The following is a 17020-nucleotide window of genomic DNA, read 5'->3' as shown; positions in this document are numbered from 1 at the left end:
ACGGGTTAAATGGAATAGAGTAAGAAAACAAGATTTAGTAAGCATGTCCAGTCTAAGATCTCTATTTTGTGTCCAATACAAGAAAGAATCCCAAATGATGTTTCCAGTAGTTTAGTGAGTGCTTGGCAGTGCTGTAAAAACTCAAATCCAATATTCATCTCTAGCCTTAGAAACAGTCCTTTGGTACCCCTGAGGGTTGCAGAACCCCTCGTTGGATCTCAACGATGAATGGATGTTTAGATATTTAGAATACTGCTTTATACTTTATATTGTTTATAATACCTAGTTATGATTGCGTAGATACACAGAGAATGGTCAAAGATGTACATGCTCAGGTTATGTCCAACATAGTTTTAGAAAGCGAATCAAGACTCAAATGATTGGTGAGAATGAAGAGCGAAATTAATTGTAGTTCTCACAACTACTACACTGTTCCTTTAAAAAAACCACCCTTTTTGTCTGTGTGACACAAACATGCACATAGAAATCACAAGTAAATTTGTCAAAGGGGTCTAAATTCTAGATCCTTATACATTCAGTGGGGCTTCTAAATCCAATTCATTAAGTATGTGTGGACAATTGAAGATTACTAAAGAGTTGGTTAAAACTTGCTGAGCAGAAGAAAATGTGAATATAAACTGAAAAATAAACAGGAAAATCTACAAAGATACTGAATTCTTAAAACAAGACCTTTTTAAAGCTCCCTTGTACCAGTTTTGCACATGGTAGCAAGGGCTCCAGCACCACGCCTATTTCCTATTCATCTCTAGCCCATTATTCAACTCAAACAGAACAGGAAGTTCTGAGAACTGACAAATGGGACTATATTGTAAAAGCTGCTGCATGATCAACAGACAGCATGCACAAGAAAAAAAAACCTGCCAGCTGTAGATTGTATATCTAACACCCCAAATATATAAAGAACTACAAAGTTAAATGCTAATTTAATCATTTACTAGAGAAATACAAATGGCCAATAAGTATTTGAAACATGTTCAACATTCTTAGCAATTAGGAAAATGACATTAAAACTGAGATTCCATTTTAACCACCATCAGAGTGGCTCTTATCAAGAAGGCAAGTAATGCTGAATGCTGGTGAGGGTGCAGAGTAAAAGGAACCCTTATTTACCGCTAATGGGAATGTAAAGTCATGTAGCCACTATGAAAGTCAGTGCACAAGCCACATGACCCAGCTGTGGACTTCTGTCCGATAGACCCTTAAGACAACGTATGGCCAGAGAAATCTGCAGTCCATGCTTACTGCTGAACTGTTCACCCTAGTTCAGAAATAGACTGAGCTGGTAAATAAAGAAAATATGATACATATGCACAGTGGAATTTTATCAAGCCATAAAGAAATGTCAAATAAGCTGCAGAGATGGCTTACTGTTCTTTAAGAGGACCCATGTTTAGTTCACAGCATCAACTGCCTGTGTGAGCCTCCTGAGTTCCAGGAACTCAGACATCATCTAGTCTACATGACACCTATACTCAACAAGTACATACCCACATATACATTTATATTATAGTATTTTACTGGAGAATGGAGATCATTATGATAGGCAAAATTATCCAGTCTCAAAAAAGAAAATCGTTTCTCATAAACAGACTCTAGATTTAAATTTGTACATGTGCCGGTTATACAAGGAGATCTTAAGTGAAGGAGGAAGGGTTGATGAAATATATTTACATGAAAGCAGAGAGAGATAGATACCCTTAAGAGGACAAGTGGGGGTTGGGAATAACAGTGGGAGGTATCAGTAAGAATACAGTGTTGACTGTATGTATGCATGTATAAGCCATAATGTAACTATTTCAGGAAGAGAATGTACAAAGTGCTCACTACAAAAGGCAAACATGCCAAAACTGGCCCTGTGGGGGGAAAATACTGAATGCCAGAAGACAGTAGAATAAGGCCTTCCAAATAGACATCCAAGTGAACACTTTAAACCTGAAAGTGAGTCTTCAGGCAAGTGAAATCACACTTGGAGAAGAAAAGGCTGGTTTCTAATTGGTTGTGATCATGAAAGCCTTTAATCCTTGCACTTGGAAGGCAAAGGCAGTTGGATCTCTGTTGAGTTTAAGGCCAGTCTGATCTATACAGTAGGCTCTAGGCCAGCCAGGGTTACAGAGTGAGATCCTGTCTCAAAAAGGAAATAAAGGAGTGCTGGGTTTTCACATACCCTTTGTGGTAGGTTATTTGCACAAGCACTTAAGCAGGATGTGCTGAAACATTAAGGAGGAAAAAAACATGCTTCTATGCAAGATGGCACAGAAAACTAAACTCTTACTAATGTTTTAAGGAAAGTATTTTCAACTGTATACTAAGAATGTTGTAATCTGATTGAGAACCATGGAGAAAGGTTTTAGTATTCTATCAGAAGAATAAAAATGTTTTATTACTGCTCAGCTTCTAGAAAGAACCAGCATTAGAAACATAGTTACAGAATGTAAGCATCTTTAGCATGATGGCAGAGTGGGCAGAAGCAATGGTGTCCTCATACAAAGGAAACCACAAGTTAACCGTGCTGGCAAAGGGAACCTGCACAAGAACCGAACATGGTGAGACCACGATTAGACTAGGAAATGCTGCAAATGGGCTCTGTGATTTCCAATAGGAAAGGCAACAGTAAAAACTGGCATTTCTGCCGGGCAGTGGTTGCGAACGCCATTGATCCCAGCACTTGGGAGGCAGAGGCAGGCGGATTTCTGAGTTCGAGGCCAGCCTGGTCTACAACAGAGTTAGTTCCAGGACAGCCATGGCTATACAGAGAAACCCTGTCTCGAAACAAAACAAAACAAAACAAAACAAACAAACAAAAACCTGGCATTTTCATCGTAAGCCTTTTAGATTTTCATTTTAAAACAGGATTTTATATAGACAGAACTTCTTCAGTGAAAACAAACAAGCAAAGAGAGAATAGCTGGGTGCACGACAGAGTTGATTTCTTCGTGTGCTGATAGAACTAGAATGTTTCCATGTGAGAAAAGTTGTAGATGAAAGCAGCAGCCACTTCAAGACATAGTCTGATTATTATCTGTCCAGCTCATCTGACCTCAAACTGTGTCCTTCTATTGTAGCAGCAATTCAGGAGCTGATCAGTGCAGTGATCTGTCTGTTTTGTTGTTTCCTGTAGAGTGATGGCGTGCAGCAAACAACCTACCTCGCCCAGCAGTACTGCCACAAAGCAGTGAGAGAGATCAGGAAGCTTAGACCATCTACAGAAAGGGACGCCCTCATTCAGCTTTCAGAAAGTGTGCTCACCAGAGATAAATGACAGTTCTTCCTCTTCTTTCTGGCAGCTATTTTACCAGACTGTGCCTAATGATTTTGTGAAACACTATTTGCTTCATGTGCAGAAAACCAAAAATCATTTTAAGAAATAATTTCAACCTTATTGATGGGCAATTTTTATTGGCAAAGTTTTTCGGAAAACTTTTTAAATGTAATTAAACCAGTGTCATTATAGTGCTATAAATTCTAATCGAGGTATCCTGATGGTTATATGTGGTATTGTTTACACTGTTAATGCCCACATGGAAAGCCATTACACAAATAAATAATCACCGTTAAAATTCAAGTGGTCCGTCTTTGTTTCACCATAGGATTAAAGGTAAGAGAATTTTGAAGTCTGTACTATTTAAATCCACATTAGTTATACTTTAACAATATCCAAATTTTTCGTATAGGAGCATAGTTTATTATAAAAGACTAGATAAAATTTAGACAACAGGTTATTTACAAATGAAGAAAACATTCTGCTTCAAAAAGGAAAAGCATAATAAAAAGCTATCTGATTGCTAATGACATAGTACTTCAAAAATAACAAAGGTAAAATATATATGGAATCATTGATTTGGTAGGAACAATGGTCTTTAATTTTCAGAAATATTTTGCACTGCTCTCATCACTATGCTGTCATAAATCTGCAACCCTCAATACATAGAAACCCACACTTGTGTGATCTACTTTAATATCCTAAGCAGTACAGTCTTATATACAAGAGAAGTATCCCTCACACCCTTCCTTAAATCAAGGAGACACACAAAGTGCATGTGTTGCATCGAAGTTACAATACAAACCTGCTTATTACCTGTTTACAGATTAATACATGGCCTAGTTTCTTTCAAAATTATTGTAAAATTGTATGTTTCTAGTGCTAGGGAATGGATGTAAATATGCCTATCCACAAATGAACTGCATCCATCTTTACAATATGTAAAGGATTTTCCTTTCACTGAGTCAATGTAAATTCAGTTTCATTAAAATCCAAAGGACAAGAGTGGCACTCCTTCAGATGTTGCCCCTAGAATATCATGTGCTTACTCTGACACAGTCTAGCTCCAAAATCTGCAAAATTCTGTTGCATTGGCTGTTTGGACACATTAAGATTAAGCTAAAAATATTTTCAAAGCTGATGCACTGAGAAAATAGAACCATAATTCTGCAATAAATCTTTTTTAAGGGGGTGGGAGGGTGTGCATGCCTATGCACTAGCATACATAATTAAAGCAAACCAGTAAAGGAGAGGACAAAATCCTTTGGTTCACTTATGTATTTATGAATGGAAAAATTTATAATGCAAATTTCACTCATTAAAAAACTTAGATACAAATTACAACATTACAGAGAGTCTTTCATTTCACATGGAGAGCTTAAGAGACCCAGTATGAGTACTCCAGATAATCGTTACACAAATTGGAAGCATCTTGAATTGTTAAGTATATTTCAATACATAAAAATTTATGCATGCTTTAAACACAGTATTTTTTTAAAAATGAGAATTGAAACCAAAAGTATGACCAGCACCAGCATTGGCGTTTTCTGTTTTTTCCTATTAGTCTGACACAATGTTAGTGACCATGCTGCACTGAAACATGTAATGGTGCATTCTGAACCATGATTTGTTAAACGTAATAACCCACATCCCCAGAATTTTTAGGCTGGTCATAAACTTAGCAAGGTGTGAGTACATATGCATAATCAATTATAGGCATATAAACTGCTGTTCAGCAATGTTTGAACTGCCTCCAAAATTTATGCTTACAGGTAGACATCCAAATATACCAATAAAACATGTCCTTGAAAACATGGGCACATTTTAAACATTAAAACAATTCTGTTAACCATATAGTCCCACAGTATGACGGAGTAATAACCTACATGAAAAGAAGAAAAACTAATCAGTATAGTGCATGATTGATTCAACATAGTTCCCAGGGAAGAGTCCAGTCACTCGATTGCAAACTCCTTCAAACCAGCCATCATCATTCTTCTTTATAACATAGATGATTGCACCCTCTTTAAAGGACAGCTCATCATCCTTGTCTTTTGTATAATCATATATTGCAACAACTGTGGAGGAAACAAAGTATGATATGAGAATACTATCTTGAACATTTACTTTTAAAATGTAATGCCAATTAAATCTATAGTTTAGAAAAACTAAGTATTTTTAGTGGGAATTTATTTATTTATTCACTTCTTTATTTTTTGGTCTTACTAGACAGAGTTTCTCTGTGTAAAAGCCTTGGCTGTCCTGGAGACCAGGCTGGCCTCAAACTCACAGAGATCCACCTGCCTCTGCCTCCCAAGTGCTAGGATTAAAGGCACAGCTGCCGCCTCCGCCCAGATGGACTTAATTTTTCTTTCAGTATAAGTAAATGGTCAATCAAGTCCCTAAATCACTTACCTGACATAATGACCACATTGACAATATGACCACATGAAAGAAGACACTGGGTTTCTACTAAAATCTCTTTAAAAAACATCTGAGGGTGAGTGAGATAACTCAGCTTGGAAACAAGTGCCAAGCATGAAGGCCTGAATTTGAGCCCTAGAGTCCTACATGGTAGAAGAGGCAGCCAACAGCTGTCTCTAATCTTCACACACACAGTGGCAAATGTCCTTCCACATTAAACAAATGAAGTAATAATAATTTTTAAATCTCTGAATTTAGGTGGTTTTAGATTTATTTTTCGTTTTCTGATCTCACTATTTAGCTCAGACTGGTCTCAGACCAGAGCACTACTGGCTTGCACTCCCACAGAACCAGGCATTGAGTCAGTATTTCTATTCATCCAGACAAATATACGTGGAGTATCTAAGCAAACTGCCATGATACAGATGTATTATGAACAAAGCCATTCAGTAAACTAAATAACAATTCAAGCTGTCTTAATTTGACCATATCACACATTTACTGGGTAATAAATCTATATATTCAAAATCCCATGTTAATTGATAGGGATAAACTCAGATTTTAAAATAGAAAAAAAAATTCTACTCATTTTAAAAGTTTTGTTTTAAAAGTTGGCAAAAGTAAAGGAAACCCCCAGAAAGTGTGACAAAGTTGAAGATATTCTTCCTTTCTGGTTAACATATTCTGTCTTTCCATTTTGTAAACAGGGAAAACAACTTAGATGTTGTCCTGGCTGGTTCTGTGTGTCAACTAGACACAGGCTGGAGTTATCACAGAGAAAGGAGCTTCGGGGAGGAAGTGCCTCCATGAGATCCAGTTGTGGGGCATTTTCTCAATTAGTGATCAAGGGGAGAGGGACCATTGTGGGTGGTGCCATCCCTGGGCCCTATAAGAAAGCAAGCTGAGCGGGGCAGTGGTGGCTCACGCCTTTAATCCCAGGACTTGGGAGGGAGAGGCAGGCGGATTTCTGAGTTCAAGGCCAGCCTGGTCTACAAAGTGAGTTCCAGGACAGCCAGGGCTATACAGAGAAACCCTGTCTCGGGAAAAAACAAAACAACAACAACAAAAAAAAGAAAGAAAGCTGAGCAAGCCAGGGGAAGCAAGCCAATAAAGAACATGCTTCGATGGCCTCTGCATCCCTTCCTGCTTCCAGTCCTGACATCCTTTGGTGATGAACAGCAATGTGGAAGTGTAAGCTGAATAAACCCGTTCCTCCCCAACTTGCTTCTTGTTTGTGACTAAGACAGATGCATACTACTTTAACTATTGATTTGTAAATATAAATATTCCCACTAAACCCATTTTTTAATATTTCTAAAGTTACATGTATTTTTCTACTATATGTGACTAATGTATGAGTGATTTTTTTATTTTTCATTTATCTTAACAGTATTTTTCTTAAAATACAAATTTTAAAAACATTTATGATGGTCCAGAATTATTTTTTCCCTAAGAAAGATAGCTTGCCTCATTAGTAACTCTTAACTTGGTGAAATAGAGAGAGATTTGAAATACTGATTGATTACCACCATTTATTAAGTTAAAAAGGTAGTCTTTTCTCATTCCAATACACTGTAGTGTATGAATTCAACAAGCCCATTTCCATTTTAGTTCTGCAACAAAATCACAGTATGGTGATTATGATCTCCATAATTTATCGAAGCTTTAAAATATATTGAAAAAATATAATTAAATACTATCAAAGATAACTAGCAAAAAGGATTGCAAAAGATCAATTATTAAGAAAAGCCCCATCGGTAATTTAACTTCGTAATACTCTGGTATCTAGAGTCACAGGGAGATGAGATTCAGTCTTGTAGACTAACAAAAGCCTAAAGCATTCACATCTTTGAGCAGAATAAAAAACTACTTCAAGTTCTTAGTTCCTCTAATGCAAACAGCTCAGAAAAGTACTAAAACACATTGTGTTTGCTTTCTAGGTTTCCTTTGTAAGTGTAAGGGTCTCATGTCAATGTACACACTCCCTCATATAATTTCTCTCACCACTATTTACCATTAATAATACTTTGATGTTGATTCTATTATCCAGGATCTAATCAAGATAAAGGGTCAAACTCTCCCTTTTATATCTACTGTGAAGGCTTTCTGGGATTTGTCTATTAGTTTAATACAGAGACCAGTATCACATCAGCATATATTAGGTTAAAGATACAGTATCAATAAGAACAGGGCTTTTGAAATTGTCATGTCATAAACTTATGAGCCAAGTTAAACAGGTTTCATTATCTTGTCATCATGAAAGTGGTTATAAAAACTTTTAAATGTAACTGGTTTACTTGACACAATCTAGAAACATATCTGGGAGGAAGGAATATGAATTGAAAAAAAATGTCTCAGTAAGATTGGCCTGTAAATCTGTAATGCATTTCTTGATTGATGTGAGAGGCCTCAGCCCATTCTGGATGGTGCCACTCCCAGGTCTTGGATGCAACTCAAAAGAAAAACAAACAACAAACCAGGCTGATCAAGCTAAGAGAAGCAAGCCTTGTAAGCAACATTCCTCTACAGTTTGTAGGTTTCTGCCCTGACTTCTTAATAGAAGCTGTATGAAGTAAGACCTTTCTTCCCCAGGTTGATTTCAGTCATGTTGTTTTACCATAACAACAGCATCCTTAAGTATGACAATAATTCTACTAGATCTTCTCTGCCCATGGCAGAAGGCTGAGAAAAATCACTCCACACACCAGGCTAATGTAAAATTTGCAATAATCCTCCTGCCTCTGCCTCCTGGGTGCTGTGATTTCAGGTATATGATAAATCCTGCTAAATTAACTGGATTTACACACATACACACACACACACACAAAGCCCAATGGCATATCTAACCCATCACCATTCGTTCTTTATATTTATGTATTTTAAATTTTATTTTCCGTGATGAGTATTTTGACTGTATATCTATATCTGAACCACAGGCATGCCTGGTGCCAGAAGTCAAGCACAAGAGGCCATCAGTTCTTCTAGAACTGTAGTAAGAGATGGGTGTGTGTTGTGTAGGTGCTGGAAACTGAGCCTTTAAGAAATGCCCTTAACTCTAAACCATTTCTCCAGCTCTCCACTACCAATTTTTGTAAATAAAGTTTTACTGAACACACTACATCTACACACACACACACACACACACACACACACACACACACACATATATATATATATAAAAATATACAACTTTGAGCTACAAACCTGTTGAGTCAATATAGCCAGCAAAATCTAAATCTAAACTATACCCAGTCTTGAGAAAAAAAAGAAAGGAGACAAGAGGGAGAGGGAAAGAAGAGGGGAGGGGCAAGGTAAGATGTGGGGACAGAGGGAACGTTTAAAATCATCACTAAGACCATAAATAACTGTTAAGTCATTTAGCTCAATTTTGTGCCTTAAATGTTTGATCTATAAAACACAGGCAAGCAAGTTAATCTGAAGCTAGAAGCATACATGGTTTGAAAAGATGCATCTAACAATTTAAATTCAAAGTATAAAGAAATAGTCTCCTTTTTATACTCCTGAAAAACACAAAGTATATGTCGTAAGAGTTACCACCTTGACTGGTAAGAAACACTGGCTGAGACATTTTTAAAACAGTAATAAAACTCTAATTTGGTTACTGTACTTTACATCAACCCATGAAAATAGTGCCTCACCTTTCTCAATATAGTTCTTGGGAGCCCATGCAGGGTCCCCATCTGCATATGGGTCACTATACTGAACTACTGCAGCTTCCTCATCTTCATAGTCCACAGGAGGAGGTGGCGGAGGAGGCGGAGAGTCATCAAACATGGGAATGTCATCTGGTGGAGGGGGTGGTGGTGGAGTTGGGCTATCAGCAACTAAAAGGATTCAGACAAGGAATGAGTCTAAAGGAACAACTTTAAATTAACAGAATTTAACAATTCTAACTCATAGAGCATGCACTATATATAACATGCAGTGATTAGAAGTAAAAGCTGGGTGTGTTAAAGTTTATACTACTTTTCATTTTAAGCACAATTTTTGCAACATAAATAAGCACATAAATACTACATTAATGAATGTAAGAGGATACAGTATCTTCTTTCATTAGAATTACAGGAGTAAAGAAGTTTCTTTATTCTAAGTCTCAAGTAAAAACAAATGCTCCCCTCGGCCTTGTTGCCCGAGGGGACTCTGTCATGGAATACCCCTAAGTATCTTATAGTAGAGGTCTGACAGTTTTTACTATGTATAGTCAGGCCTGCAATTTTGGCTTTTGGTAGCTTTAGTGCCCTAGAAACTACATCTCACGTGGACATATCTTTTATTTGTTGTTTTAATAAAGAGTAAAGCCAAGTTGGTCATATCATGTTTAAATTTTTTGTGTAGGGTTTTGTTTGTTTGTTTTCTGTTTTTACTTATGTTTTAACAAACATAAAAAATAATTCCAAATGAGAAGACTGCATTGAGTATCTTTAAACAAATTAGTTATATTCACAGTCAAGATTTAATGTAGAAAGGAAACTAAGATTTTGCATCATGGCTAATAAAACAATGCATGAAATGATACCAGATCCAAAAGATCCAATTTCTAACTTAAAACACAATTAAGATTTAAACATAAAATACTGAAGATGCAGTAATTTTAAAAGAAATAAAAATAAACAAACAAAAATGAATCACACTTCAGATTCTAGATGGCTGGGGTATGTGTACACATGCTTTAAAGAATTGAAGGTGTTAACAGGAAAATGGGTGTGTGGGACTAGAACTGTACTTATTTGGTCACCAATGCGGCTGGGATTAAAACATTCAAAGCTAACACAACTAATGCTCAAACTTCTACTCCACAAATTCCTTTAAAAGTTTAGGGGAGAGGAGAAAAATCAGGGAAGGTAGTGCATGCCTTTATTTCTAGCACTTGGGAGGCAGAAGCTCAGGGAATCTCTGTGAGTTTAAGGCAAGTCTGGTCTACACAGCTAATTCTAGGCCATCCACAGCTACACAAAGAGAACCTTGTCTTTTAGGTGAGAGAAAAGAAAAAAGGAAAGGTTCTTGTATTAACTGTTGTAGGTTTTATAGGTTATTGTTCCTGACTGAGGACAGTAAGTTGAGATCTAAGCAAGAGGCTAGTTTAAAGCAAGCAGAAAACAGTCCTGCTTCAATTCTGTGCTTTCTAGTTTAATCCTTGAGATGATAAAGACAATAAAAAATAAATTCTACTTGGTGATGTTCACTCACAACAATCTAACAGGTCTACAGTTGGATTGTCTACTACATGTGCTGATCCACTAAACATCTGCCTATACCTACACCTCCTCCATAAAGCTTTTTATGTGGAAGAGTGGCTATGAACCCAGCCTGACATCAAACAGGCTGAGCACACACCCTAAATTGGCTTAATGTGTGTATTATATATATATATATTTTTTTGATTCCCTGAAGAGCTGTCACTCTTCATTTCTACAACATACTGGTTGAAGAGTTCCATTCAACTGCCATTAAGTATACATTGGTTTATCTTCGATTTTATGGCAAAAGTCTGATCAACCCAATTTTCTGCCCTAGTACTTTACCTAACACTATGCATATTTAGTCCAAAAGCCTATCTGATATTAAATAATAAAAGGCATGAGTCATTAGGGGCTCATATCTTAAACCAGACTGGGTTACAGCTACATGCATTTATTGTCACTTCCTCTGAGTATCAGAACACTGGCATTTAAAAAGCACATAAAATATGTACACTTGATAAAATATTTAAAGTGCTGATACACAATTTCTTAATTTCAACTTGCTTAGAAAAACTTGAAAATAAACTTGGAATAGCAGTGGTGTAAGAAAAATGAACTTGAGCCGGGCATGGTTGTGCACGCCTTTAATCCCAGCACTCGGGAGGCAGAGGCAGGCAGATTTCTGAGATCGAGGCCAGCCTGGTCTACAGAGTTAGTTCCAGGACAGCCAGGGCTATACAGAGAAACCCTGTCTCAAAAAAGCCAAAAAAAAAACCAAACAAACCTCAATATCATGTGTTTGGTAAAAAGAACAGAAATAGTTGTGGCAAGGTGTCTCTTTGGGAATAATGAATAAGAACACTGTGTTTTGTTTTTTCCAGTTATCAGTTAACCAATGATCTCTAGGTCCACAAAGTTGATTTTCAATGGCTATTAAACTTATTTCATAGAACTCTTCATGATGAAGCAGTGTAAAAATATGGACAGGTATAATCTTCCATCTCTGACAGGTTTAGTTTCTAAACTGTATCAGCATCATGAAACGACAATATTGCTGGGCATGATAAACCCACCTGCCATCCCAGCACTCAGGAGGCTGAGGCAGAAGGGCTGAAAGGCCAGCTTAGTGAAACAGGAGATCTGCTCCAAAACCCAGGACCTGAGAATGTCATTCATTTAACTCAGACTTAGAGCAGCTCAACTAACATGTACAAGGCCTTGGGTATTGCTTAGATCATCAAAAATGGGGGAGAGAGCAGCAGTGACTAGCAACTGACCCTTATCATTTGTAAACACCTAAGAAACTGAAGTTAATAGTAAGAGGGTTTGCACTCAGAAATTTCAAAACTCTAAATCTACATTTGCAATAAGCTCTCATGAAGAGACTGTCTTAAAACTTTTTGTTTGTATTCTTACCAGAACCTATCATGTAACACTGAATAACAATATTTGATTGGTGGAAGGGAGGGACTGAGAGAAGCATTATAAGAGTGAGTAAAAGTTGACAAAGAATTTGCAAAAAATTTACTTTACTGAGGATGGGCTGCTTAAGTAGTAGCTCATTTCTAAAACAATTCTGAAATGTATTTCTAAGAAGATTCCAAATGAAGTAAATTGGAACTAGATACTATCTTAATTTCAATGATTGAGATTTAATTATTCAGCAATTGTACTTTTCGTTTGCCATACAGTATTCACTCAGGACACATAGAATCTTCCGTAATGTCAAAGGTAATTAGGATTACAGGCATGCACCACCATACCCAGCTGCAAAGTGTTTCCCAATTGTCCTAGTAACTATTATTTCAATATAATTTGCCTTCTTGTGCTTACTCTTTGCTTAAAAATATACAATAGATCTCATAGCTTAGACCATCTAAATACTTAAGCAAACTGCAGCTTTGAAATTGATATGGGTAAGTAATCATGCAGACAAGAGAAAAGAACAGAAGCCCGTGCTCTTCCGTCTCAGTAACACATAACTGTACCTATTCTTCAAGGTAAGATTAGCTTCTCAATAAGAAGGAAAATGGTGACTCGTCAGCCATGCATGCTAGAGGAGACAGCCTCTAGTCTCTGACAGCTGTGTTTCCAGACTTACTGTTTTCCTGCACCCTGGCCACGAAGCCTGTGAGAGGTATCTGTGGAGTCAACTGAGGCATGGGGGGAGGAGGAGGGGCAATAGAAACTGGCAGCAAGACACAGTATGGGGAGTAAAACAGATAAAGAAAAGAAAACAAACAAAAAGCAGAAGTCAGTTACAAGGACCACAAACATAAATAAGTATGCCAAGAACAGTCTGCAAATGAAAACAAACAAAACAAAAACAAACAAACAAACCCTGCTACCCTCTTCAAGTTCTTGTCCCCACAGAACCTAAGGCCACACTGTGCTCAGCCATAGGATAAGTGCATAAAATAATAAATATACTTACTTTTAACCTAGCATTACATTATTTGGGGAACTTTTTAATTTACTGTAACATTTATTTTAGCACAATGCTTTTCAAAGAAAAACTTCTTAAAATATGTTACACTTAAACATCTACAGAGCCTGCCAACAAACTGTTTTGCTTTAAGTCTATAAACTAACAGACTTGTCTAGCTTTAGGATAAAGTTGTAAATTCAAAACCAAACAATGTTTAACAGCTGTTGACTACGTGTATAGATATGTAGATAAATCAAAACATCAATCATGAGTTACCTTTGAACAAAGTGCTCATATATCTAAATTTACATACTTCTCTGGAAAATATTTTCTGACAAAAGTAAGATTTATTACTTTTTAAATTGCCAGCTTTATTTGTAAGAAATCAGCCCTAAACTTACTAAGGGACAAGAATGTTCCATGTACCTAATGATTCATTATTCAGTCTCTGAGGGGAAGCTATCAAATATGGTCTTTTATGGATACTGAAAAAGGAAACAATCTCTAAGCAGTCAAAATGTTATTTGTACTATATTAATTTCTGATTAATATAATGCAGCCAGATACTGGCTGGCTTGAAGCATGTGTAACCTTTTTCAGGAGATACTTTATAAGAAATTGGTATCAAATGTTCATATGACTAACAAATATATGAAAGACTGTCACAAACTAGAAGCAAAGATATGTTTACTTTGTCTCTTTAACAAGACAGTAATTGCTGAAGATCCAACAAGCCAATGGGTTCAAGTGGAAAGATCGGTTTCCCAGTGGTCACCACTAAGTGATGTTACATTATCCAAGAAAAACAACTTTATTGGTCCCTAAGATTTATCATTTTAATCCCAGGTACAAAAATTTGTTGGTAAGCATAAAAATGTGATAGACGTTCCAAGTTAAAAGTTAAAGAAATATATATGTGCTGATAGTTCATACAGATCTAAAAACAGCATTCCATTTACCAGCAGAAACTGGTTTTCATTCTGTTACAGAGAACACTTGTTAAATGGTTAGAGTATTGATTTTAAAACAAAAAAGCCTCCCATTAGTCAAAATAATTTCAAGAAAGAACCCTTAGTGACTAGCCATGCTCGTTAGTTGTGGGAGAAGAGACAGGAGGTTACTATGAAGATGCTCATCACCAGCACATATAATGAGAGGAAACAGCACATCACAGCACTAAACACAGCCACATACCAGTAACCTGCACCCGCAGCTCATACTGAAGGAGAAATGGATAAAACAAAATATGCTTTACACCCCAGGCTAAGTTTCCTTTCCAGTTTCAAAAAGAATACTGCTATTTACTAAGGAAGTATCCCACAAACGTGTGTGAAACTAGACAAGTGTAGATTGGTGAAATAAAAACCCTATTTGAAGAATAAATTTAAAGACAAAGTGGGGGAGGGAAGATAATGATCATAAAGATGGGATGGAAAAAGCAGAATATGAAAAGAAAGTTCAGACACTAGTGGAATAAACAACTAATTTGTCTTGATTGCATATGCCATTAATTCTAGGATTCAGGAGGCAGAAGTAGGTAGATTTCTACATTCAAAGCCAGCCTGAACGCCATACTGAGTTTCAGAACGACCTATCTCCACAAAACAGAACAACAACCACCACCTAAACGACCGAGTTATAGAGCATTCAGACACTGAGGCTACCACTCAATATCAACAAGTTTAATATTTCATAGTAGCCTGAATTCTGGAAATTCAGGTCTGGAAAATAAGCTGTATAAATCTGAGGTTCTCTGTGAATATAGACATTTAAGACAAAATGGTTTTCAATTTGCTATAACTCAGTTACCCTCTAACTCAAAATTTTAAACAAAAGACCAATAGCCTCACTTAAGTTAGGCATAGTGGTGCTTGCCTGTCATCCCAAAAAGCAGGAGGGCTGCAAGTTCAAGGCCAGTATGACTTAAGCAGTGCGAGGACAGTTAGGGCTACAAAGTATGGCCCTGTCTTTTAAAAAAACAAATAAACAAACAAACAAAACAAACAAGAAAACCCAAAAATATGCACGTAATATGAATACAAATAAAAGAGCCAAGCAAATTCCCATGTCAATGCAGGGTAGTCATCGTTATTTGTATAGAACATTCAGTTCCAGAAACACTTAAAATGACGCTGCCATAGAAAACCTGTCAGCCACACCCAGTAACTTCATGACAAAACAAATACTGGACAACAGGCTTATTTCAAACTATTTTCGCTCTGAATTTAGTATCTTAACATGGAAAGTGAACTCAATGATTACCTCAGATATTCAAGCCTTTCCTTTCTAAGTCTATTTTCTGTAAAAGGTTTTAAACACTGGCTGTAATTAGTACTGAGATGTGTATTTTGAAGTAAACAAAGGGAAATCAAAAGAAAAATCCCTCCCACCTGTTAGAATTATTCAGACAGAGAAAGTAAGCAGGCATTGTAAATGTTTTCATTTGAAAGCATTTCAAAAGAGGTCACAACCTTAGAAGTGATAGCCAGCAATTTCTTTTCATTAAATTCTTTAAAAAGTTCTTTGACTGTGTTTGTGTCTTTGTATCATTTACTGAATCATCAAAATCATGCTGATAAAATTTAAGATTGTTTTTTTCTCTAGTTCAAATTAAATTGTAGTAATACTAATAATAGCACATTAAAATATTTGTTGAATTTTGGTAGATTAAGTATACTTGAGTGAACCCTGGAGAATAAATAAGCAGTAATATTTAAGATGGTCATTCAAGGATTAACATTCAAAGCAAAAACAAGCATGAAATAGCACGGCTTAAATTGTTGTCTATCACAGTCAAGAATAACAGTTTCAAATAATTTCCTTCAAAAAGGAGCTCCACTATTGCTGTATGCCTGCAAACACAAGCTTACTTGAATTTTGAGAATAAAGTGGACCTCCATTAACATGAGGCTGAGCAGAGAATTGGGCGGTCACAGAGGGAGTTCGTCTATATCCACCAGAAGATGTCGAAGAAGTGGTAGAGTTGTGTCGAGAAATCTGCCTGGTCATTGTGCCATACTGGGAACCAGGAGCTGCGCCAGGGGCTGCTGAAAAGCATTAGTCAAAGGCAACCAAGAAAGCATTACAAACACCCGAAGTGACAGGACAGAGGGGAGGGGGTTCTTATTTTTTTGGAATGCCCAGACATAAAATAAAAAAAGAAGATGAAAATCAAATTATCTCCACTTCTAAAGTATATAAACAAGAAGACAGCTAGTGCAAAGAGCTACAAAAGTGACCATTTGAGCATTACTAATCCTTTGCAATAAGCATAGTCCTGAATGCTATTTTGTTAATGCTCAATGTAATCTACATGTGCATTTCAGAATGCTCACTAGACAATGCACGAGAACAACTACTCTGGTATGATAAGTAACCCAGGGATAATTTGAAATATATGAAAAGGAATATATGTGTAAGTTGTCTGCAAGTACTACACCATTTGATCAAGGAACTTGAGTTATCTAAGGATTTTGTATCTACTGGAGGTGGGTGTACAAGAATCAATCACCTGAGGGGGTGAAGTCAAGTGTATAAAGCTTTTGTATGTACACTGGCTCCAACAAAATGAGTACCACACATAGTCTGAGTAAGGCACTAGCTGTTAGCTGTGGGTCATTCATGACTGCTTTATAAACAGCTTCCTCTTCACAGCCAAGTTTCGGAATTTGATTTAAAATTCTATCT

The 17020-nt window shown here is 36.7% G+C and overlaps 2 protein-coding genes across 11 annotated transcripts in view; one reads left to right on the top strand and one right to left on the bottom strand.

Moving 5' to 3' along the window:
- Positions 1-3779, top strand: part of Pdss1 (decaprenyl diphosphate synthase subunit 1) — a 47252-nt gene extending 43473 nt beyond the window's left edge. For all 3 annotated transcript variants that reach the window (XM_029474073.2, XM_021156204.3, XM_029474075.2), the window contains one exon: positions 3140-3779. In XM_029474073.2, the coding sequence (XP_029329933.1) occupies positions 3140-3280 (141 nt within the window). In that variant the 3' untranslated portion in view covers positions 3281-3779. The remainder of the gene's footprint in view (positions 1-3139) is intronic.
- Positions 3780-4543: 764 nt separating this feature from the next.
- The window catches only part of Abi1 (abl interactor 1), a 91571-nt gene continuing 79094 nt past the window's right edge, over positions 4544-17020 (bottom strand). For 2 of the 8 annotated variants that reach the window (XM_021156195.2, XM_021156198.2), the window contains 4 exons: positions 16204-16380; positions 13007-13093; positions 9364-9549; positions 4544-5358 (listed from right to left, as the gene is read on the bottom strand). In XM_021156195.2, the coding sequence (XP_021011854.1) occupies positions 5183-5358; positions 9364-9549; positions 13007-13093; positions 16204-16380 (626 nt within the window). In that variant the 3' untranslated portion in view covers positions 4544-5182. The remainder of the gene's footprint in view (positions 5359-9363; positions 9550-13006; positions 13094-16203; positions 16381-17020) is intronic. The other 6 variants (XM_021156197.2, XM_021156199.2, XM_021156200.2 and 3 more) reach the window with 3 other exon arrangements.

The sequence above is a fragment of the Mus caroli genome, unplaced genomic scaffold (genome assembly GCF_978045245.1).
Source record: "Mus caroli unplaced genomic scaffold, Mus_caroli_1 scaffold_2, whole genome shotgun sequence".
Lineage (NCBI taxonomy): Eukaryota > Metazoa > Chordata > Mammalia > Rodentia > Muridae > Mus > Mus caroli.
The sequence above is the reverse complement of the archived record's forward strand: the minus strand, read 5'-3'. Positions and strand labels throughout refer to the sequence as shown.